This window comes from Musa acuminata, chromosome BXJ1-8, assembly GCF_036884655.1.
Source record: "Musa acuminata AAA Group cultivar baxijiao chromosome BXJ1-8, Cavendish_Baxijiao_AAA, whole genome shotgun sequence".
NCBI classification, from domain to species: Eukaryota; Viridiplantae; Streptophyta; class Magnoliopsida; order Zingiberales; family Musaceae; genus Musa; species Musa acuminata.
The window spans coordinates 3,686,664-3,709,907 of record NC_088334.1 but is presented as its reverse complement, the minus strand read 5'-3'; the positions used below and the strand labels follow the sequence as shown (position 1 = coordinate 3,709,907).

The 23,244-nt window shown below is 38.4% G+C and overlaps 2 protein-coding genes across 9 annotated transcripts; both read left to right on the top strand.

The window, feature by feature from the left end:
- Nucleotides 1-2,096: 2,096 nt before the first annotated feature.
- LOC135581898 (acidic leucine-rich nuclear phosphoprotein 32-related protein 1-like) lies at nucleotides 2,097-6,687 on the top strand. 8 transcript variants are annotated; one of them, XR_010515520.1, is made up of 5 exons: nucleotides 2,097-3,626; nucleotides 5,008-5,287; nucleotides 5,468-5,536; nucleotides 5,638-5,711; nucleotides 6,142-6,687. XR_010515520.1 is itself a non-coding variant. In XM_065194868.1 (3 exons), exons 1-2 carry the CDS (start codon nucleotides 2,427-2,429, stop codon nucleotides 5,254-5,256), a joined length of 1,449 nt encoding a protein of 482 aa, XP_065050940.1. In that variant the 5' UTR covers nucleotides 2,097-2,426; the 3' UTR covers nucleotides 5,257-5,287; nucleotides 6,142-6,687. The 8 variants fall into 8 exon arrangements, 1 of the variants encoding a protein (XP_065050940.1); XR_010515522.1 differs by having other exon boundaries at nucleotides 5,635-5,711; XR_010515519.1 differs by lacking the exon at nucleotides 5,468-5,536.
- A 463-nt stretch (nucleotides 6,688-7,150) lies between these two features.
- On the top strand, nucleotides 7,151-16,074 carry LOC103993799 (coatomer subunit gamma-2). Its single transcript, XM_009413992.3, has 18 exons — nucleotides 7,151-7,359; nucleotides 7,781-7,878; nucleotides 7,972-8,022; nucleotides 8,125-8,238; nucleotides 8,326-8,526; nucleotides 8,606-8,707; nucleotides 9,540-9,647; nucleotides 9,713-9,946; nucleotides 10,973-11,223; nucleotides 11,312-11,483; nucleotides 11,584-11,739; nucleotides 11,827-11,877; nucleotides 12,277-12,417; nucleotides 12,511-12,708; nucleotides 12,788-12,919; nucleotides 12,999-13,172; nucleotides 15,217-15,456; nucleotides 15,669-16,074. The coding sequence occupies exons 1-18, from the start codon at nucleotides 7,314-7,316 to the stop codon at nucleotides 15,861-15,863; spliced, it is 2,664 nt and encodes an 887-aa protein (XP_009412267.2). The 5' UTR covers nucleotides 7,151-7,313; the 3' UTR covers nucleotides 15,864-16,074.
- Nucleotides 16,075-23,244: the final 7,170 nt, after the last annotated feature.

Sequence of the window (23,244 nt, the reverse complement as noted above, 5' to 3'; positions counted from 1 at the left end):
TATTTAATATTACTGATTTTATTTTTTCGAATGATCCCCTATTTTATCTTACTCTCTCGACATCATCATCATCGCCACCATCAATGATGTGACTTTACACCCCTCCGTATCATCTTTTTGTGGAGAATGAAGAAGAAGAACAAAAGGAGGATGAAAAGGGAGAAAAAAAAAACGAAAAAGGATAAAATGGAGGAAGAAGATGATATATATATATATATATATATATATATATATATATATATATATATATATATATATATATATATATAGGGATAGTTTAGGAATATTAAAAATCTTAAAATGATATTATAAATAGTAAATAGGGTCGTAAATAGTGATATATTTTTTTAACTTTTGTTGAATATTTATATTATTTTTAATATATAATTAATTTAAATAAAAACTATTTTCCAACAAAGATTTATCTTTTTGGGCTTTTTCTCTATGCCTTTTTTATTTTTTTTATTTCGTGCCTTCGGTTTTTTTCTAATACCCTAAATATTCTCGTCATTGTTTTATTTTCATCTCTCGTCTTTTGTTCTATTATGATGTTTCACCATCCTAAAATTTGGATGTTTTACTATACCTTATGATTCGATATTGAGATTATAGTAAGATAGCATAAGATTAAAAATATTAGAGAAAAACATCGGATCGACGGATATTTAAAATATTAGAGGAAAACTAGGACACCAAATAAGAAAATTAAAAATAATGGATAAAAAAGATTATAAAGATGTTTTTTTTTCAAAAAAATTATTTAATTAGAAACTTACTATTTATATCCCCTTTAATAACATCGATAATCCCCTTATTATTCACAATCCCTTAAAAATAATAAAAAAATTATTATTTATAATCTTTGTATAATTACATATATATATATATATATATATATATATATATATATATATATATATATTTTTTTTTTTTTTTTTCTCACATCCGCTGATCATCATCTCATGCTTGTTGTTGACATATGAGAACGAAAAACAAATAACAAAACCCCCCAAACTACGTTATATGACATCACTCGTCACGCTCTCAAGGTTGTCCTTTGTGGAGAACAAAAAAATCGCCCATTAAAAGAAATATTTTAAAAATATTAAAAATTTTAAAAGAAGATTGTGAATAATAAAGTGGGGTTACAAATAATAATCTTATTTAAATATACTTTATATATTGACATAGTAATAATGAACTATAGCCATATTTTATTTTTTAAAATATTAAATATTTTAAACTTCATGCGATAAATTTATATATAATAATTTAATGAGAAGGTACCAAATCCACTTATTTTAAGAATTCATAATATCATTTGAATTTTATATCAATGGTTGAATGTCCATATACTCACCCGACTACGCATGAATAAATAAACATATAAAATATTGATCCGATTGTGATTTAGGTGCACTTGTCATCATCCTTAATCGAGGCTTTGCTCTTAAGCTCGGGTTCGGCGGGAAAGCAGGTTTGAAGTCTGAACGCACAATGGCTTGATGCGCTAGTTGGAGCTAAGATTTCCTGTTGATCCGCCGTTAGGTTGTTGACTCCGTGAGATCAAACGCCGTGATGCCAACAGACAAATCGCCAAGAAACCTTTAGCTAAAGACAAAACCAGTCCACGTCATACAAATATGCCTTCTAATTAAGTAATTATGCCCACAAAATGAACGGCTGAGATTAAGGAATCTAGCCTCTCATCGACGAGAACCGTCATTTTACGGTCCGGATCGACCTACAACGTCGAGCTTTCGTCAGAGGAGGGACCCGCGGTAGGCTTACGCACGGTTGTCACGCTCCTCCTAAATTTATCTGGCGAACAACTGCCTCCATCTCTCTCTCTCTCAAAGGAAGCACATTCCCCCGTCGACCATCATCCAGCCGTAGATTGTTCACACGTCATCGATCCGAGGCTTCCGATCCAACGGATCTCGCCGATTCTTAGTCTCAATAATCGAAGCGATGGCCCCACCCACCCGGGCCTCGTGCGGACCCGGTTCTCGTCCCGGTCCGCGTTCCCGCCGCCGCTGCAGCCCTCGAGCCGCATAATATCCCCCATTTATAAAAATTCGAAATAGAACATGGGCAAATCATGGAAGTGGGAAATAAAAGGAAGGAGCGAGGAGGAGCATCTCGTCTTGTTTCGAGGGTTCTCTTGGGAGGATAAAGGTTGGGGACGAGAAGTATTTCTGCTTGGGGTTGGGTTTTTGTTGGCCAATTTCTCTTACCTTTCGGTTCACGATTCATCTCTGTTAGTTGCTGTCGATCCACGAGCGGAATCGGAATGGTTGTTTCGATCGGGAGGAATTGATGTGCTTGTTGGTCGGTAGGGGTTTTATTTGATCAGGTTTGGTGCTTTCTATTGATCGTTTGTGGAGTCGAGGGTTTGCGGGTTAGTGGTTTGCTTGCTTTGGTAGATGGACGAGGCCTGGGAGAGGGCCGTGGAGGCGGCGCTAGGAGGTCTGACGAACTCCTCTTCGACGGCGCCGCCGCCGCGGAGCCTTACGCTGGACGGCTCCGTGAAGTGTCTCCACGGCCGGTTACCGCCGCCGGAGATTCTGGAGAGGTACCAGTCGCTGGAGCACCTCTCAATCGCTAACGTCGGAGTGTCCTCGCTGGAGAAGTTCCCGCGACTGCGGAATCTGCAGCGGCTCATTCTTTCCGACAACCGTATAGCTGGCGGGCTCGAGTTTTTGGTGGAGGCGGGGCTCGAGTCACTTCGGGATCTCGATCTATCCAACAACCGGATCCAGTTCCTGGAGGACTTGGCGCCTCTGGCTCAGCTCCGGCTCGTATCCTTGGACCTCTATGAATGCCCTGTCACGAGGATCAAGGATTACCGATCAAGGGTATTCGGAATGATCCGGACTCTGAGATATCTTGATAAGATGGATGCCGATGAGAATGAGCGACCGGAGTCTGATGACGAAGAAGATGAGGAAGACGAAGAAGATGAGGATGAGGAAGAGGATCCTGGGAGCGGCGAGGTCGATGGTGATGATCGAGCTGGGAAATTAATGAATGGTGTCGGTACCGGTGGAGTGGGTGGGATTGTTGATGTTTACGAGGAAGAGGAGAGTGATGCTGAAGAGGAGACTGAGACTGCTAGGAGGATCGATGCCAATGGTGGGGAGCGGAGGTATAATGCATGTAATGGATTTCGGGTGGCCCCAGTCATGGCAGTTGATGGAGGAGAGGATGAGGAGGAAGAGGATGATGACATCGAGGATGATGATGAAGATGAAGACATTGAAGATGATTTGGGGGAGGAGATTGATGCGGAGGAAAGGGACGAGGACGATGTGGTTGAGGTGCATGATGTTGGGGACAGTGAAGAAGAGGTGGACGGGGTTGAAGAGGAGGGTGAAGAAGAGGTGGACGACGAGGATGAAGATGGGGATGGGGATGAAGACCAGGAAGACGTTGAGGATGAAGAGGATGATGGTGAACCTGAAAGCTCAGGCAGATTGATGAGTGCAGAAGGGGAGATTGATGGCCACGAACAAGGCGAAGGGGATGAGGATGAGAATGGAGAGATCGGGGAGGAGGACGAGCAAGGAGTGAATGAAGATAGATATTCTGCAGAAGGCGATGATGATGGCGAGGATGAGGATGAGGTATAATAACTTATTGGAGCTTATTGAATGTGTACTATGAATAACAGTTTATTCTTTCATTGATTATTGATTGTTTTGATTTTTGTACCAGGCTTAGATGTTATGGATGTGCAATTGATTGTTATATCTTTATGTTGCTATATGGTATTGGCATTTTCAATATCTTTTTATAAGTTGTGCCTTTAATTTAAAGATTCTGCTTTTGTTCTCTGATTAACAGTGGGTTTTCAGATATGAAGAGACATAGTTGTTTAAATTGAATTGCTATCACATCATATTTTCTACTTATCACCTTATCCGATGGATTTTTGTCGAATGATTTGTTTATTTCTTGTTATAATAAATAAAAAATTGTATTAACTAGGAGAATAGTTTGTTTAGCAGTCTATGTTGTAGTGGATCATGAGCCCTTAAATTATTGCCGCAACATTATAGCATTGGTTATGAGTAGCATTATACTAGAATTGTCTTTTCTTTACATGGTGATTCTGAATCTTATATATCGAGTATTTATGAGTTTGATTGAAAATGGTATCGTGTTGGTTCTAGAATATGTTGATTAATCTAGTATGATCTTGTACTGTTTATGAAGCTTTGGACTATGTATTGTCATCTATATCTTTGACACAACTTTTAATCTTCTTCTTTGGATTATTGCAAGGTTGCAGTATGGAGAGGTGACCTATATTTGTAAAAGCCTTCTCGAGAGCTTGACCATTCTTGTGGTTAAATTTAGGTGTTCTCAAATTGCATGATCTAACGTGCATATTATCTGAGAAATGAGAAACAGATACAAACTGTCATTATTTGTAGAAATTATTCAACATATATTGATATTCACCTCATGTTGTCAAATCAATAAAGAACCTAGATTCAACACAAAAACATTTCCTAATCGGGATGGATTATTTATTTTTTGGATCTAGATTCAGACAAATTGTGCTTGAATGTGATGCATGCCATTGGATGTCTGAAAGAGAGCCATCTTGGTCTTGAAGGCTCAGCATGAAAATACTGGTTTCTTGCATCAATACATTTATGATGTACTGGTCAACCATAGATTGTACCAGAATGTTTTGGTTTGGCTGATCATTTTGCCGATCTGAGTGAAACTGCTTTTTGTTTCAAACAATTTTCAGTTCTTTGAATTTATGTTCTTGATGGAATGAAAAGCATGATTCTCAAGATGTTATTGCTTGTTATATCATTTGTAGCCATGATATCGACTAATCACTTCTGCATTGCAATACATGTTGTTGATTCAGATATCTTTTTTTTTCTCCTGTAAGTTAAATGTTTGTTGGTTCAACTTTCATTACATATTTTTTTCCTGCTCTTTGTTGCTGTTCATGATAGAATTCTCTTAATTTTTTCTTTGCAGGATGATGATAATGATGGGGAATATCTTGTGCAGCCGATTGCTCAACCTGCCACAGCAAGAGTTGATTTTGATGCTTGCAACCAAGAAGATGAAGATGAGGTTGACGATGATGAAGATGATCTTCACAGCAACATTGCCTTGCAGCAGCAGCCTTCTTCCGCTTCTAATCCCAACAAGAGGAGGAGAGGGGAAGAAGACGACCTGGATGATGACAGTGTTGAAGACCTGAGGCGCTCCAAGCATCCTTGATGATGATTCACCAGCAGCCTCGTAGGACATGGTGGGTGTTTTTCCCTTAAAAGTTTGTGTAGTTCAAAGGCTAGGGGGGGGGAACTAATTCTCTAGCTGGTTTCTTCCTTGCTCATTTCAAAAGTTCGGTAGTATCCTGTCAGCGCATGTTTTCCCGTCTAGCCGTTGGAACCCTTGCTTTTCAAGTGACAGTTATATATGCATATACCAGTGGCCAGAGTTTTTTCCCTCCAAAACCAAGCACCAAGTTCAAATGCGAGAGACATTTGGTCGTTCTTTGGTATATGGCCGGGAGTACCAGCTCGATCTCAACTCGTTTCTCGTTTATTTCATCGAACACCTTGTGTGCGCGTGATGTGTTGTCATATGCTTTGTTAGCAGGCGTCGCTGCAGTACGGTTGCGTCGGGCGAGTTGGGATGAACCTACCTGCATCAGCGCCCGCAGCAACAAGTTGGTAAGCCTCGTGGTCTTTTTGGTCTTTCCAAATATTCAACAGCTGGTAATGGCAGCTTTACATGGACCATGGGTGCTGCCCCGGATGTCGTCTAGGAGTGTATTTTGTCGAGTTCGGGACAGCCGTGATGCGTGAAATCGACGCAACTTTAATTATACGCCATGGCTGATGCCCACACTCCACTGGTGAACTATTCGTCCTTTCTGCACCATTCACGTTACCCGTCTCACTCGTTGGATCATCCACGATTGTCTCCTTTTCCTGATGCCACAATTTTCTTTTTTGGACTTTAATATCAACTCGGAATAATTGCTAGTTGCTCTGCATAAAATTATCACATGGTGATCTGGTTTGGGCTTGGGCAGTTGTTGGGAACAGGAACCCAGACTTGTTATGTATACGACTTGTTTGACCCAAGCCTGTTTTGCAGGTCTTCACATCGAGTCTGCCTTGGGCGCGGTCGTGTTCAATTACATTCAACCAAACCCACCCGGAAGAAGATGAGCGGTCAGGCTCCACGAACACGGCGCAGGGAAGCGACCTGCGCCATCCGCCAGCTTCCGGTGCCCTGCTTCGCTCTCCTAACTGCTCCGTGCTAGGCCAAGGACACCGGGGGCAGCGGAGCTGGTTCGACTGCTCTCGCGCCCGGTGATTGGTATCTCCCTACACACGCCGCAGACCACGGGCTGCGACCTGCCGCCGTGCCCGGCCGGTCGTTTGGGGCGCGGAGGGGTGGAACTACTACCTGTTGGTGGCCAGCATCGTGCGGTGGTCGCTCTACATCAAGGCCAAGAATTCGTCGGGGCCGCCGGCGGGGCCCTACGGGCTACTCGGCGCCGCCCTCGCCATCGTCGCCGTCTTTGGCTTGCAGTGCTTTGTTTGAGCTTTCCATCTCTTCTCTTTGCAAAGCCAGCATCTCATCGTTATTTTATATGTTCGAGTAGAAGTCAAATCATATAGTCACTTCGTTTCTTTATGGTGCCATATCATCTCTTTCTGTGATCTCATGCCTTCAAGATCATTAAATTAATCTTTTAAGTACCAAAAAAATTATCATTTGTCCCTGTAAAATCGATATGACTTCTATTAAATTTTAATTTGACGTTCGCGGACTATAATTTATGACTTTTTCTCTATTAACATTTGAAGCAAAAATTAGATACATGATGGTGATTTTTGGCATCGTGAAGAACATATTAAAAACTCGAACGTAATGTTGTATTAAGAAGCAAGAAATGGAGAAACTGAGAAAAAAACGTTTCGCAATAGAAGAAAAACAAAAACAAAAATAAAAAGCATGGGTCATAACAAGGAGTGGCTGTTCGGATCGGACGCAGATATCGTATGATCCACGTGCTCCGTTGGATTTGCAGCCTCCGCCTCCATCCACCGTTCACGGTTCCGCATTTTCTTCCCCTTCAGCCACCGTTCGCAAAGCGTATGTATTCGCATTTGCCTCCTATCTTAAATCACGCGACTGGGCTTTGGGCCATCTTCCCTAGGTCGTAGAAAAGGAAGAACCCTCGATCGAGCCGAGACTTCGTCGACGGAACCATTCGATCCTTCCCCCTCGTCGATCCCATCGGATCTCGCGACTCCGACATGGCTCAGCCCTTCGTGAAGAAGGACGACGATCTTGACGAGGAAGGTGATCTCTCAACCCTAATCGATCGCTCTCTGATGTTCTTCTGTAGAACCAGTGGTTTTCTTTAGATTTCGTTGTCGTTTTCGCCCAAAATTCTTAGTCGAATTTAACCATCCGACGTATTGCACCAAAAGGTTCCGGGTGGATCCGCCGCCTTTCGAATTAGATCTGTGTGGAAAACCCTTTCTCGGCGAGATTTTAGAATGGATCTGATGCGGTTGAGATGTTATTTCCTGGTGTAGCGATGGAATTAGCCTTCTTCGCTCCGTTTTATGCAATGTAGTGCTTTAGCCTTCTAGATCTTGCTGGTATTTGATGCGTGGAGAAAATTATTGTTCTTGAAACGTCAAACTGTGCTCTCATTTCGATCTGAGCTGGTGTTCGGAAAGATTAAGAGTATTGATATCGTTGTTTTTTGTTGCAGAGGAATACTCTCCCTTTTATGGAATAGAGAAAGGCGCAGTACTCCAAGAGGCCAGAGTTTTCCACGATCCTCAACTCGATGCCAGAAGATGCTCGCAGGTAAGCTTATCCCAAATCCAGATCTGTGCTATTATGCGTGTATAATTATGTTGAAATGAACTTGTAATCATCACTTTGATGCTGCATTTACAGGTTATCACAAAGCTTCTGTATTTGCTTAATCAAGGAGAAACATTTACCAAGGTGGGATCCTGATTCTGTCTGATACATTTGCAGCTTTTGTTGTGCCTGAAGTCTTTCACATCTTGAACTTTGTAACATTATGGTCCTCTTTCTGTGTTGTAGGTTGAAGCCACGGAAGTCTTTTTTGCTGTGACAAAACTGTTTCAATCAAAGGACACAGTGCTTAGGAGGATGGTTTACTTGATGATTAAGGAACTCTCACCCTCTGCAGATGAGGTTAGGTGACAATAATTTGTCTTCAGTAGATTTGTGATTTCTGTAACTTATGGTTCAAGGAGTAACTTGTTGACTGATTCCATGTAGGTTATTATCGTCACAAGCTCATTGATGAAGGATATGAATAGTAAGACTGATATGTATAGAGCCAATGCTATACGAGTCCTTTGTAGAATTACAGATAGTACTCTACTTACACAAATTGAGAGGTACTTGAAACAAGCGATCGTTGACAAAAATCCTGTTGTTGCTAGTGCTGCACTTGTTAGTGGAGTTCACTTGCTTCAGGTACCCTTGCCTCTCTTTTCATCACGTTAATGGTTTACTTCCATGTTGAAGTTTTTCATTTCTGTTAACCTAAAAACAGACAAACTCGGAAATTGTAAAAAGATGGAGCAACGAGGTTCAGGAAGCTGTTCAATCAAGAGCTGCTCTGGTTCAATTTCATGCACTTGCACTTCTTCACCAGGTGCTTTATTTTATAGTGTATTAATATGTTAAAACCCTAAATGTACTTAGAAATCTGCATTCTTTCTTACTTAACTTCTGACAGTAACACCAATATTGGTGGGAATTGCATCAATTGTTTCATAAGTATGCACATGGAACCATCAAACCTACTGAAAGGGGCTAAAGTGGGTTGGATTATATGTCAGTCAGTATGTGTTATCGTCAGATTGGTTCTGGAAATGGTTAAGTCGTGTCTGTCAATATGTCCATATTCATATTCAATTTTTGGTATCTGAAATCTTCCAGAATCAAGTTCAGTACATATTAAAGAATTAATCTATAGTATTAACTAAGTTAAATTGTTATTTTATTTTTTTTATGCATATTGTATAATTTTTCTTGTTCGTCAATTTCTTATAATATCTTTTAAAGCTTTCTTATAAAAGAGATTCATAAAATTTGCATTGCTTTCTTAGTTATCTGTTGATGTGTATTTAATTTATGTGTTGCCACTTTTTAAGTTTCATCATTTAGTTTTAATAAACATATTAAATTTCAGTGTTCTTTTCCATTCCTACAGCATATATTCAAACAATATAATCTATTTTGATTGGTCAAGCTGACTTTAAAAGTTAATGTAATTATGTTTGCACTCTGTGTAAAATGAACTTTATTTTAGCTATATTTGTCTGGTCTTCTATGTAATAAGTTGTGTGTTATCAGACTATAAGATGGGTCATAATCTAGACTTATATTGTTTGCTCTCTTGTTCATGTTATATTTACTACTTCAACATGATCATTTTAATTTTCCATTTAAATCCACTTGAACAAATTGGCTTCTACTTGCAGATAAGACAAAATGATCGCCTGGCTGTTAGTAAGCTGGTTACTAGCTTGACAAAAGGTTCAGTGCGGTCACCTTTAGCTCAATGCCTTCTGATACGATATACCAGCCAGGTATTTTCTCAGTGTTTGACATTAAGCATAACTAATATATAACTTACTAACTTGGATATATTCAGGTAATTAGAGAATCAAGTATGAATACACAAGCAGGCGAGCGGCCATTTTTTGATTATCTTGAATCTTGTCTACGACATAAATCAGAAATGGTCGTCTTTGAAGCAGCAAGAGCAATAACAGAGTTGAGTGGTGTGACCAGTAGAGAGTTGACTCCTGCAATAACTGTTCTTCAGTTGTTTTTGAGTTCATCCAAGCCTGTTCTTCGGTTTGCAGCTATTAGAACTCTAAATAAGGTGATTATAGCTTTCAATTTTGATTTTAGTTTTTTCTCCATAAATCGTAATCATATACTTCCCTTATTACATCCAAGAAAGCACTTTTGCCTTTTCTCTTCTGCTTTTCCATACTTAATCGGTTATTTCTATATTTAAAGTTATACTCAGTGTTTGGAAACTCAAAATGAAAAAAAAGGGCATATAAGAGAGCAGAACTTTGATGCTAAATTGTATGAGGAACCTTGAAATGCCTATGTTTTACAAACTCTTGTAGAGTGTCTTCTTGTGTTATTATATTTAGGAATTTCACAATATATTCTTTTGCAAATATATGAAGCAACTTCAGTGATACAAGTGAAATTGGGACCCAAAAATAATTATATATATATATATATATATATATATATATATATATATATATATATATATATATATATATACATTTGCCATACCGAAGCGTACCGCTCGGTACGGGCGGTATGTACCAGTCCGACAGATTACCGGTACGCGTACCGCCTGGTACCGCTACAGTGCTATAGTATAAAAATATATATAATTGTTCGGTACACCAGGGTGTACCGCTCGGTACGCCCTGATATACCGCTCGATACACCAGTACCATACCAAGCCCGGGTTGAAACGTCGGTATGGTATGGTACGGTGAACCTTGCATATATATATATATATATATATATATATATATATATATATATATATATATCACTGAATGATATTATGGAATAACTTGACAACCTGTTGCAATATTTTTGTTATTGGAGTAATTTACTGTTTAATAATTTTTACCCATGACTCTGGCTATGTGTTCTATTGTTTTTTGTTTTAGTGTTAATTCTGGTTATCATCACTGGTTTAGTTTACTTTGATGCTCATATTATTCTGTCATCAATGTATGGTCTCAATGAACAGTCTAGATTAGCTAAAAAGATGGTGCTGGTTATTTGTTGGTGATGAAAAATTTTGGTGAACTGTAGATATTTTATTCATCATTCATAGTGTTTGTTAAGCTTCATTGAATTCTTGCAGGTTGCTTCGACACATCCGCTGGCAGTTACAAATTGCAACATTGATATGGAAAGCTTAATCTCAGACCAAAACAGGAGCATTGCAACTCTTGCTATAACTACACTTTTAAAAACAGGAAATGAGTCAAGTGTTGATCGCTTGATGAAACAAATAACAAACTTTATGTCAGATATCGCAGATGAATTCAAGATTGTTGTTGTGGAAGCTATAAGATCTTTGTGCTTGAAGTTTCCTCTCAAATACCGTTCAATGTTCGTAAATTGCACATTTAAATTCTTAGTTTGTAAGATTGTTGATTTACATGAAGTTAAAATTTCTTTTGTTCCACTTGCTGGCTAGGATGAATTTCTTAAGTAACATTCTTCGAGAAGAAGGGGGTTTTGACTATAAGAAAGCAATTGTTGATTCAATAGTCATACTTATCAGAGATATACCAGATGCTAAAGAAATCGGCTTGTTTCATCTCTGCGAATTCATTGAGGATTGTGAGTTCACATATCTGTCGACTCAGGTAATTCTCTTTTGATGCCAATCTTCAGCTATAGTTCAGTGGTCTTTTCCATGTTCATTTGATTGAATGAGAATCAGCTGCTTCATACTGTTGCTGCTAGATACTTCACTTTCTTGGTAATGAAGGACCAAAGACTTCAGATCCTAGTAAATATATTCGTTATATCTACAATCGTGTGATACTTGAAAATGCAACTGTCCGAGCTTCTGCTGTAAGTACCTTGGCAAAGTTTGGTGCAATGGTTGACTCGTTAAAGGTACCCAAATATGTTGTTTTCTTAGAGAAATATTTTAAACTAATAATCTGTCACTTACTGCTTCCGTAATTTGGCTATTTTCTGCAGCCTCGTATATTTGTTCTGTTGAGACGTTGCCTATTTGATAGTGATGATGAGGTAATAACTGCATATCTTCCTAAATACAATCATTTACCTAGCGAACGCATGCAATCAGTTTTTTTTCAATGTGGTAATATCTAATATTTCTGAAAGTCTGTAAAATATCTGGCACTTCCTATCCTCTAAGTTTCTATTCAATATGTACTGTTAGTTGAAAAAGGATTCCCTCTTGCATGCTATTGGATATTCCTAAAGTTGAAATTATGTAATTATTTGCCTTTAGTAAGCATGATTATTTTCTGCCAAACACTTCGCAGTTTATTACTTGTTAGAACTTGTGGCTATTACAACATTGCAACTTTCTGTTTGCTTTGTGGGACGTTTCTTGGATATGATAATCTCTCTTCAAATAATTCTTCAAATATCACTTTCTCATTCCACTATTATTTGACATAGGTTAGGGACCGGGCAACACTTTATCTGAACACTCTAGGAAGTGATGCTTCTGTTGGTGGAACTGACGAAGATGTAAAAGACTTCCTATTTGGTCCATTGGACGTGCCACTTGTCAACTTGGAAACAAGCTTGCAGAACTATGTACATGCCCTATATTATATTGTTATATGACACTGCATAGTTATTTCTCTGACTTACTCTTTTGCTTACTCCTTCCCATTTCTTTAAATTCAGGAGGCTTCAGACATACCTTTTGATATTAATTCAGTTCCAAAGGAAGTCAAGTCGCAACCTCTTGCTGAGAAAAAGGCTCCTGGTAAGAAGGCAATTGGTTTAGGGGCTCCTCCGAGTGGTCCTACCTCAGTTGTTGATGCATATGAAAAGTTGCTTTCTTCTATTCCCGAGTTCTCCAGCTTTGGAAAACTCTTCAAGGTAATTGTTGCATTTTAGTATTGTCATTTATAGTTATTATATTTGCATGATAGTTTAAATTTTTTTATCGTTTTGTCAGTCGTGTTCACCCATGGAGTTGACCGAGCCAGAAACTGAATATGCGGTTAATGTAGTGAAGCACATCTTTGATGGCCATGTTGTGTTCCAATACAACTGCACAAACACCATCCCAGAACAATTACTAGAAAAGGTATTACCTATCTCAGGGAACAGTTTCTCCATTAATTCCGCTTATGCTTAAAATGTGTTCTGATTTTCATTTTCCCCAGGTTACTGTTTTTGTTGATGCATCTGAAGCTGAGGAATTTTCAGAAGTCCTAACAAAGCCTTTACGATCCTTACCTTATGATTCACCAGGGCAGACTTTTGTTGCATTTGAAAAACCAGAAGGTGTTCCTGCTATTGGAAAATTCTCAAACCTTTTAAAGTTCGTGGTGAAGGAGGTTTGACTTATGGCTTGTTTACTCCAATGTTGTTTCGCATCTATTTGTGTGCTTCGTTATTGTCATGCTTCTCTGTTTGAAATAGGTTTGGGGATATTGGAGGATTATTTCCCTTGGAAGTCCAACGATCTAAATGTTCCAGTTAGGGTTGCAATAGATACTATTTTCTTTTTATATCGGTTTGATTTCCTTTTGCTTGTTAGTCATATTATTTTTTTGTGCTATGAGTGGGCATCGTTAAGGTTCTTTCCCATTGTCAGTATAGTAGTTGTGAAAATCAATGATAACATAGTGTGTCTGATTATGATAAGTAGCATATAGCTTCTCAAGAAGGCTTCTAGATTATTCTACTGAAATAAGTGGAAGCAAATATGCAAAAAAATACTAGTTTTGGCTGTCTTGGTTTAGGATTGGTGACAACAGTGTGTTTTGTTTAAGTGATGATGCAATGAAATTAGCAAGGACAGCTATTTAAAGAACTACTTGTCATGTTGCAGGACATCACATTCGAAAGAATGCTGCAATGTCTGTGGGAGTTGAGTTTTGTGTACGATATGTTCTATTAGATCTTCAATAATTTGTCGGTCTCCTTGGAGGAGACCAATGGATCATCATTTGGTTTTTCTTGTATTAACCTGGGTTTTGACTCTTTAACATTCTTTAGGTATTTTAGATGCTTATGATGTTGTCAAATCTAAATAGTGGAAGAAGTTCCGTTCTTTTGCATTTCAAGTTTAAGATGTGTGCTACTTTTGGATAAATGAAAAGCATGCTTTCTCAAGAAGATTTGCATTGAGTACATTCACCTTGGATTAGTTGAGACTACTTAGTTACAAGGTCATACGTTAAGAAAAAGCTGCTCTATTGGATCTCTCTACATGTGCTTCTACAAAACTTTGATCATGAAATTCTTCTTTTTTCTAGGTAACGGTAAATAAATTTGTATAATATTCCACAGCTCATTGAAAAATATCTCTTAACAACACACTATATGCGCACACATCCATTCACTCTAGTACATTTGGTTTAGAGCTCACAATACACAAAAGATATGGAAGCATTGCTGATATCCATGGTAATTAAAATATCAGCAAGTAGTGCCAATTCTTTTCATCGTAAGTTACAATTTGATTCTTTCTTATTGGTATTCAATTGACCTTTTCTTCAGCTAAGAAACTATATTAAGTTGACAAGATTCATATGTGCAAGTATTGTTTTTAATTGCTTTGTGTGCATGTCTGGATACAAAACAATGGGAATATTAGGGGTTGTGAGAAGAGTCTTTATCCTTTCCTCGTAAATATTAACTTTTGGTAAAGCCACATGAAACATGCAATGTGGAAATATAGGTCTTGTGCTTGTCCTAGAGACATGTTCAAATGCTATGGTAGAATTCCACCATTCTATATTATGTAGAGTGGATGTGGCTTAACGGGGGGTACAAGGAGTCTGCTATGAAACATGTGAGCATGGTTCAAACTTCAAGATGCTGATGTCATTCATGTATACAGTGCTACAGTTGCCAATTACATTAATGTTGAGCTTCTCAAAATCATTATGTCGGAGGACATGACAATGCACATGGTGTGGTCCCTTTAAATTTAGATTACATTTGGCTATTGTGATTGTGTTCGTGGTTGGACAAGTGAAGTGCTGGGAGTTAATTGGATGCTTGGCTAGCCTCTCATATATACTCCCAATGTGGAGGGAGTATTTTCCTGATCGCCTATTATCTTTGAAAAAGTTGTGGTAAAATAAATTGGCTATATGGTGACTTGCTTGGGTAATTATAAAGATACTGCTTCCACATAAGTTAACTTCTCTCATAAGGCATGCCAAAATTTGCAAGCGTTAGAACATATAAATATTCTTAAACAAAGATGGCAATAGAAATGGTAACTTTTGACTAAATTCAACAATTTAGTGTCAGCTACATTGATCTTCTACTGCTATTGCACCTATTTTGTCATTGTTAGGGATACACTTTCTATTCTGCATCATTTGTACAAATTCAATCATTATTCTCCTTTTATCTATACATCAGGTAGATCCAGCTACAGGGGAAGCAGACGAAGAAGGTGTCGAAGATGAATACCAGCTAGAAGATCTTGAAATTGTCGCAGCTGACTATATGTTGAAGGTGGGAGTCTCCAACTTCAAAAATGCTTGGGAAAATTTGGACCCAGATAATGAGCGGATTGATGAGTATGGTCTTGGTGTGAAAGAAAGCTTGGCGGAAACTGTTAGTGCAGTTATAGATATCCTTGGCATGCAGCCTTGCGAGGTTAGCTAATTCAGTTAACTCTTCTTGAAACCATGCATTCTGCCTTCACTTTTTATTGCAATCAACCGGATAGTATGCAACACATACTTCTTATTTTCGTGCCATCCCTTGCTGTTCCTTTGTCTTTATATACTCGTGTGCTTCAATGCTAAAATCAAAGTTGTTTTCAACTGGCTCTAGTTTTTTGATTCGTGTGATTATTTTTTTTGCAGGGAACTGAGGTTGTCCCAAACAACTCAAGGTCTCACACATGTTTGCTCTCTGGAATTTTTATTGGCAACGTGAAAGTGTTAGTCAGAGTGTCATTTGGTATTGATGGGTCTAAGCAGGTTGCAATGAAACTTGCAGTTAGATCTGAAGATCCAGATATCAGTGAGAAAATTCATGAAATTGTTGCTGAGGGTTAGATGCAAACATGATTTTTTTCCCCCCCTAGTGATTGTTTCCTGTAGTTGCAGTGTTGTTGTTTATTGGCATTAATAAAAGTAAGCTCGAAAGACTGACGGAATCAAATTTCTAGGGATTATGACATGTTTCTTGTAGCAAGCAATACATTCTGTCTTTTTGGATTTTGGTTCTTCCATTCAAGCATTATATAAAATTCGTACTTGATGTTTACAGTAGGACTCTGATATTTTTTTACTACACACTGGCTTAATTACTATGTTGTCTCTCTTCAATTTATATTATATGCTTATATCTCTCCATCAATGTGTAAGAAAATGTCACCATGTTCTAGTGCTAATTGTTAGAAGTAATTATGATGGGAAGATGTCTTGTATTATAAAATCATTTTAATATTGATAATTTGATTTGAATTTGCATCCGAGCCAAAATTTAATGTAAAAACTTCAGCAGATTAATTAGAAGAAAATTATAAATATCCCCAAAAGATTCTTTTTTATATTATGTTTTCTTCACCTTCTGATCCTACATGAGAGCTTTAGAAATTCGATATTATGATTACCTTTGTAAATTTCCCCTTAAAAATCAAATCAAATCGAACTTTATGACACCAATTCACGGGATGTATTCTTAGTTTCGACATTTTGATTGATAGTAATCAAAGGACATCGATCATAAAACAGTCATCTTTTTCCCTCTCCTACATGCCAATCGAACATCACAAAAAAGATTTGCCATATGAAAGCGGATCCATTTACAATAATTTTCTCGGATCACGATTCCAGCCCTCTATTTAACGTTCTTGCCGTTTGTGGCTGAGATCCGACCCGCTTATGCCTGCTTCACTCATTCTTATTTGGTAGTATTCACAAACGCCAAACCCGAATAGCCCCCCGAGGCTGAGGCGTTATTGGACCCCATCGGACTCAACCCGCTTACACCATCTTATCGGTTTTCTCGACGTGCCTCCTTATCGGATTAGTCTCCTACCCGATCCGTTTACGCCTTCGCAAAACTGCAAGCCCGTCTTGTTCGTTACTTGTTCTCGTTTTCTTGCTTGCTTCTGTATGTTTGCTGGAGTCGGGGCAGATTGGGAAGAGCTCGGTGAAGGGGAAGTGGCGGTCGGTACGGTGGATCGGCGAGATGATCACCCGATCGAAGCTCGTCGAGCAGCTCAGAGAATACCAGATCCGATCCCAGCACAAGTGGGGCGCCCTCGCGGCCTTCTCTCCCAAGCCCCAGATGACCACCAGGTTTCCTTTCCCGCTCCATTCCTTAACAATCTTCAATTATGCGAGACAAAATAGTCCTCCTCTTCGATTTGGAAACCATTTATTTGTTATAGGCGGATTGGCCGTAGGTAATTTCGCGAGGGGAGATGATCAGACGATGCCCTTCTCTTGAAATGTGGTTTCGATTTGATATAATGGATGCTGCATTTGCGATCTTATCCTTATAGGTTAACTAGAGGGAAAATATGTAAATATGGGGTGAGAGATTGTGACTTTTACATTGATTTTTGTCATGGTTTAGACGTGTAGAGACTGCCTAAATATGAGAATAATCCATAGGACAATCCGTGCTGTACTCAGAAGTATACTTTAAGCAGTGTTATCATTTTGGTCTTTCGGATGTATAGATTTTCCTTTTTAGATGTATAATTTATTGTTAGGAGTAGCGATGTGTACATTACATGGGTCTCATTTTTGGCATCTTTGAATCAATTATGTAGTAAGGACGTTGGAATGCGAAGGTCTCCTACATGCAAAAACAAATTCAAGCCTATGGAATTTTTGTTAAAGAGGTAATCATGGGTAAGGGTAAAACTAAATTTGACTACGTAATGTGGTAGGGATTAAAAAAAAAAAGTAATGTGGTAAGGGGCTAAGGTGATAAATCTGAAACATGGGATAACAGTGTAATGACCTAAGCACATATTACTTAAGGATTATTTGTGAGATAAGCAGAGAATCTTTATATAATTAAGAATCACCAAAGTAAGGGGATCTTTAAGGATAATGTTGAAGTTTCTATGGGCACATCCAGGCTCATGTGGAAGAAGAATTAAGAAAGTATATGAACAACGAAACTATGATTGACAAGTTGCTTAGTTATTGATTCTCAGTTAAGTCATATTTTATAAAGATTTAAGTATTGTCTGAGTCATGTTGAGGTTTAAGTTTTCTTTTCTTTCTAACTTTTTATTGTTTTTAATGTATTTTTTCCATAATTTTAGTTGCTATTCCATAATTATAAAATTAGTAAAGTGTGATGGGAGCCGACTTACCCTTTCTTTTTCTTTTCAAAAGATATCACATTTGTTTTCTAGCAGTGACATGCATTCTTTTAGGTTATCCATTGGACCTAACCTACACTAAGGTGCTACTGAAAAAATATATAAAGATCACTTTTAGTGGGTTCCTTGATTTTTGCTTGAAAATATTAGTCAATAACTTCTATTTTGGTGGCTGTCAACTCATGAAGAACTTGCTGAGTAGGAAGGGTCCCACATAAAGGCACCTAACACTTATCAGTTTGGGCCACCAGTTGCAGCAGACATGAATCCTGTTACATCTAACAGGAAGCATAGTTTGAGCTCCATAAAAATTTTCTGTTCATGCCTGCTAGCTATTTGCACTAGAATTAGTTACAAATCCAAGTAAACGAAGCAGCTTTGAACCAAATTAACAACTAAATGAAATCTTGTTTAGCTGACATTCCTTAATGCAATTGAACTGATTGAAGATTGCTTTGATTGCCTTCTTCTAACTGCATAGATCAGACCATAGATTTGTTTTTAATTTAGGAAACATTACAATTTACCTACACGACTGACTTTTAAAATAATATAGGATGAAACGGTGATGTGATGCTTGCTCGCATCAAGATAACATGGGATTGATGTGGCCCTGATGTGATGCATCGGTGACATCCGTGTGCCACTCAATGGACCCTTGTTACCATTGTGTTTACTTGGCATGGACATAGTAAAAAGGCAACACTGACGTTGAGCCCAATGAACTCTTATGGCTATTATTGTAACGTATTTGTATGCTGATTTTATTAATATTATCATTAAATACTTTAATTGCTTCCTTCTTAATATAAGTATCACATTTAAATGCATGTTTGTCTTATTCATAATTTCAATATGAGACAAGTAGCAACAAGGGTCAAATGTTTGATGGATCAAAGCACAAGGTGAGTTAAGTGGCACTGTTTAGATTATAGGTGGGCAAGTTGAAGTGTTTTTAAAGCATAGGTCGACAAACTGTAACTTTGCCTACAACCAGAGCTTTTACTGAAAGCAAATGGAGTGGATGCATCTATGCGAATGCCTAGAATGGCATACGGCATTATTGGTCAAGACAATAAACTCATTTACGTGGATTGTTCTTGGACCTTGCTCAGATGTTTGTACCTTTAAGAGTTCATTGAAATGCATGTGCGAAGGATAATTAATGTAAAATTCAGTATAAATGCTGAAAAAATGTGTCAGTGCTACTTGGAGGTAGGATGAAGAGCTTATTTATGTCATTGCCCCCATGTATGCCTAACTGTTGGGAGTGCTACAGCTTAATCTGTGCAAAATCTGTGAAACTCTTTGGCTTGATTTGTTTTCTGTTTCTTCTTTTGTTGAAATCACATTTTTAGTATAAGATCATTCTACAGCATACATTCGGTGATATTTTGTTATTGTGCAGGCGGGATGTCTTTGTGGCTCTGACATTTGCTTTGGTATTTGTCTTGCTCATAGTATCTTGCTATGCAGCACTTTACTTCAGACACTTCCTGATTTCAGCTGTTCTTGTATTCCTTGGAATTCTTCTTCCAACATGCCTTAAGATTTCTAGGCATAGATGGCTTGCAAGGAAAAAGGAGAGAAGAATGTCATTACCTTTGTCGATGTGAATATCATTGGGATTTTATAATTTTTCAGGCTGATAACCTGTCTAATTTGCGGGCAGACGTGAGATATTGGTCTAGCATGGGTTATCTACGAGATCACCCAACAATGATTTCGCATTGGTTGCTGTTGGCTTGATGATGTTCCCACTTTTCTGGAGTAATCATGGTAATGCAACCTTATTTTGGGGGGGGTGGGTTATATGTTAATGGTTTCTTTTAACATTGGAGATTATCTTCGGCAGCATCTGCTGGGGTTGATATAATTGATACACTTTGCATCTGACTCAAATTCGTTATGGGGCTGATCTTTTCTCTACGTTTGCTTTGATGGATCAGAGAAATTGAAGGTTGTAAAATGTTGTTACTTTGTTTATGATGTTATATTTGTCATATTCGGAAAAGTATCACTTAATAACATCTATACTGAATTATTTTGCTTGCAAGGTATGGTCTTTGATGAACAAGAAAATCATATACGTATTTGAGTAATTACATTTATATTGAACTTCATCATGCAGGAATACAAACATGTTGCACTTATCAGGATTGATTTATAGCTTAAGAACAAGAATGGTCCTGATGTTTGAATCTTGATATTGAAATGCTTAATCTTGAGCATGAAAGCAGAACTTCTTTTGTACATGTCAAATAGTGGGTTTCTTTATTAATTTTTTTTCTTTCTTTTTATGGATTTTTTTTTGTGGCATATTGTGATTTAGTTAGTTTATAGGTTTAGATGTATATCCTTTTTAGCTAGTGCTTATGAATTTTAATCAATGATTTAAACTCATCAAATTGTTAGACTAATTATTTCATTGGATCGATAGTATCCGAGTAGAGTACCATAAATATATATTAAACATCAATTATAAATTTGTATTGGATTCGATGTATATTTTAAATGTGTTCCTTCCGAAAGACGGTTAGCAGAGGCGGTTACGTCTCTGCATCTAATATCCTTCACTGTACGGTGTGGACGAGCGAAGAAGTCGGTTCGTTCCACGCAAGCGCGAATTGGATGAGTACACGTGACCGAATCCTGTCCGTTCGAACAGCACCGCTTCAATCGAGCCGTCGGTCTCCTTTCCTTGGGTCTATAAATAACGAACTCCCCGTTAGTTTTCGTCTGGGTTGCTTCCGGCTGATCTACGGATCCCGTTGAGTTCCTCGCAATTCCGCCTTGGTTTCTCTTTTCTTTCTGGCTGATTCTCTTGTCCTACATTGTATTTTGATTCTTTCCTGTTGTAGACCCCTTTGGCTCGACTCGATGATCGATCGATGGTGCAGATGTGCTTGCTGTATGTGGTTCTGTTCTCTGTTCTTCTATTGGATCTCTAGCGTTGCAGATCACCGGGAGATGATCTTCCGCTTGCAAAGCAGATAGCTGGCAAGACCATGGAGGTCTCTGGCGCTCTTCGTCGTCTCGGTTTGGTCTGTTTTCTCGGCTTATTTTCCGCCCTTGAACTTTCTTGCCTAGTCCGCAGATGCCTCTTGTGTGATATGCTGCTTTTTCATGACGTCCATCGTGGTTTCTTGCTGATTCGTCTATATATCGGTACGTTCTTCCCTTCTTCTAATCTTTCCCTGTGGGATATCATAGTTTCAACTCCAAGCTGCGTGAGGCGGTAACGAGGATGTGTATGTTCGATACCGGTCGACTTTGTTCTCTGGCGAAGTCGGTTCGCGGCCAAAGGCCTATATCTTATTTCTTGCTTTCTTCCATGGAAGATCGGATGTGGTGCTGATCTTATCCAAGGACGCGTCCGAGAAAGGAAGTCATGAAGCAAATAGTGTTCGATGACCATTAGATTAAGTGCAACGAAACTGGACTGGGGATCTTGATGGATGGGGGAAGGTAATTTGGACCTATACATGTTCTATAGACCTTTGCCATGTTGGGTGCGCTCGCATGGCAGGTCGCTCATCGTTAATAAAATTTTCCTTTTCTTGTGTGGGAGGAGAGATCGCACGGGGGTAATTATTTTCAGCCCCGGGTTCTCTCCTCGTGTGCTGTCATTCCTCTCTGCCATTTCCATCTATCTACCAGTCACACTCCTGTAGTTTCCATCGCCGTTTAAACCTCATGACCACATGGGATGCAAGCTTCGTGGCCATTTCTCCAAATCAGTGAGGTATAGATAGTCTTCCCCTTTGTTCTTCGCAAATCAGATTAAATGTCAAATTCTTTACTACTAATTTCGTGCACCTATAACTGCTACAAATTCTGATTATCGGATATCATTTCAATTTATTATCTGCCAATTTTCCATTGGAATCAATTTTGCAATTTATTTGTCCTATCTTATAGTTGTCATCGGCTACATTCTCTAAGATGATACTGATACTGAAGGATGGTTCTCATTTAGGGAAATGCCTGTAAATATGTTGATATAGTATATGCATCTATATATGCAAGCTTCAAATAATTTAACTGCCTATTATTTCTGCCACAATTATTTACTCATTTGTTTCTCCTTCAGGGCAACCACAAAGAACAAAAAAACATTGATGCTTACTAAGGTTGCATGGTATTATTATTTTCACAAAATTTACATGTTACGGCGGTGACCATTGTGAGGTTTTCAATCTTGTGACGTGTGGAATTTGGTCGTTAAATTTTCGTTGTTATGTTGTTGTTATATCGTGATATTTCTCTTAAGCTTTCAAAGTGAATAATTGAATCAACTATGATCGAGTGTTGTACCATGCCCCAGATCTGTCCGTGATTTGGACATACACTGTGTACGTGCTCAGCCTGCTCTTAAAATCTGAGCGAACGATGGTATCACGGCATCGTCTTGAAATTTCTTCCTTGGGAATTTTTGACTTGGTTACAACGACTCTTAAGTCTGTCTCTTCTTTTTTATGGTTCTATTTATTCGGTGAGGCTGTCATGTGATTGGTTCAAAAATATGCCAAGGCCTCTTTAAAACTAGTTGCTGCAGAATTAGTAGCGGTATAATTTCCGTGACGCACCCATGCCGTACTCCTGATCTTTTGCTGTTGATGTGGATGCTGGGAAGCCTGTTGCTATGCGGTTTGCCGAGGCAGCAGCTCACTGCTCCCTGTGCGCTGCCGTGAAGGCGGAGTGCGAGGTCGGAATCTGTCTCCCTAAGCTTTAGTTGACAAGGTAATGAATGGTGTTTGTACTTTCATAATATAGCTCCACTAGTTTCAACTAGTATCATTATTATTAGAAATTCGTCCTCTCATTTTGTGAAAGACTTTTTTGCAACTGAAATTTCTTTTTTTTTTTTAGATTCTTTAGAGTATTTGTTCGTTATTTGACCAGATAATGCTGAATTGAATACAGATATTGTTAATTGTAGAGTAAATATTCTTTGATTTAAAACTTAGGATGTTCAATTCCATTTCGAATTTTGTATAATTTGTCATGTGGTGGCAGCTGAAGCTGCTGCGGGGTGTGCGAACCAGCAAGCAACCAAAAGACTTATGGCGTGAAATATCATCCAC

Excerpts from the sequence above, each read along its gene's own strand:
- LOC135581898 (XM_065194868.1), top strand. The coding sequence starts at position 2,427 with ATGGACGAGGCCTGGGAGAGGGCCGTGGAGGCGGCGCTAGGAGGTCTG. Across the intron at positions 3,627-5,007 it reads ATGGCGAGGATGAGGATGAG|GATGATGATAATGATGGGGA; the intron begins GTATAATAACTT and ends TTTTCTTTGCAG.
- LOC103993799 (XM_009413992.3), top strand. The coding sequence starts at position 7,314 with ATGGCTCAGCCCTTCGTGAAGAAGGACGACGATCTTGACGAGGAAG. Across the intron at positions 8,023-8,124 it reads AAGGAGAAACATTTACCAAG|GTTGAAGCCACGGAAGTCTT; the intron begins GTGGGATCCTGA and ends TCTGTGTTGTAG. Across the intron at positions 9,947-10,972 it reads CTATTAGAACTCTAAATAAG|GTTGCTTCGACACATCCGCT; the intron begins GTGATTATAGCT and ends GAATTCTTGCAG.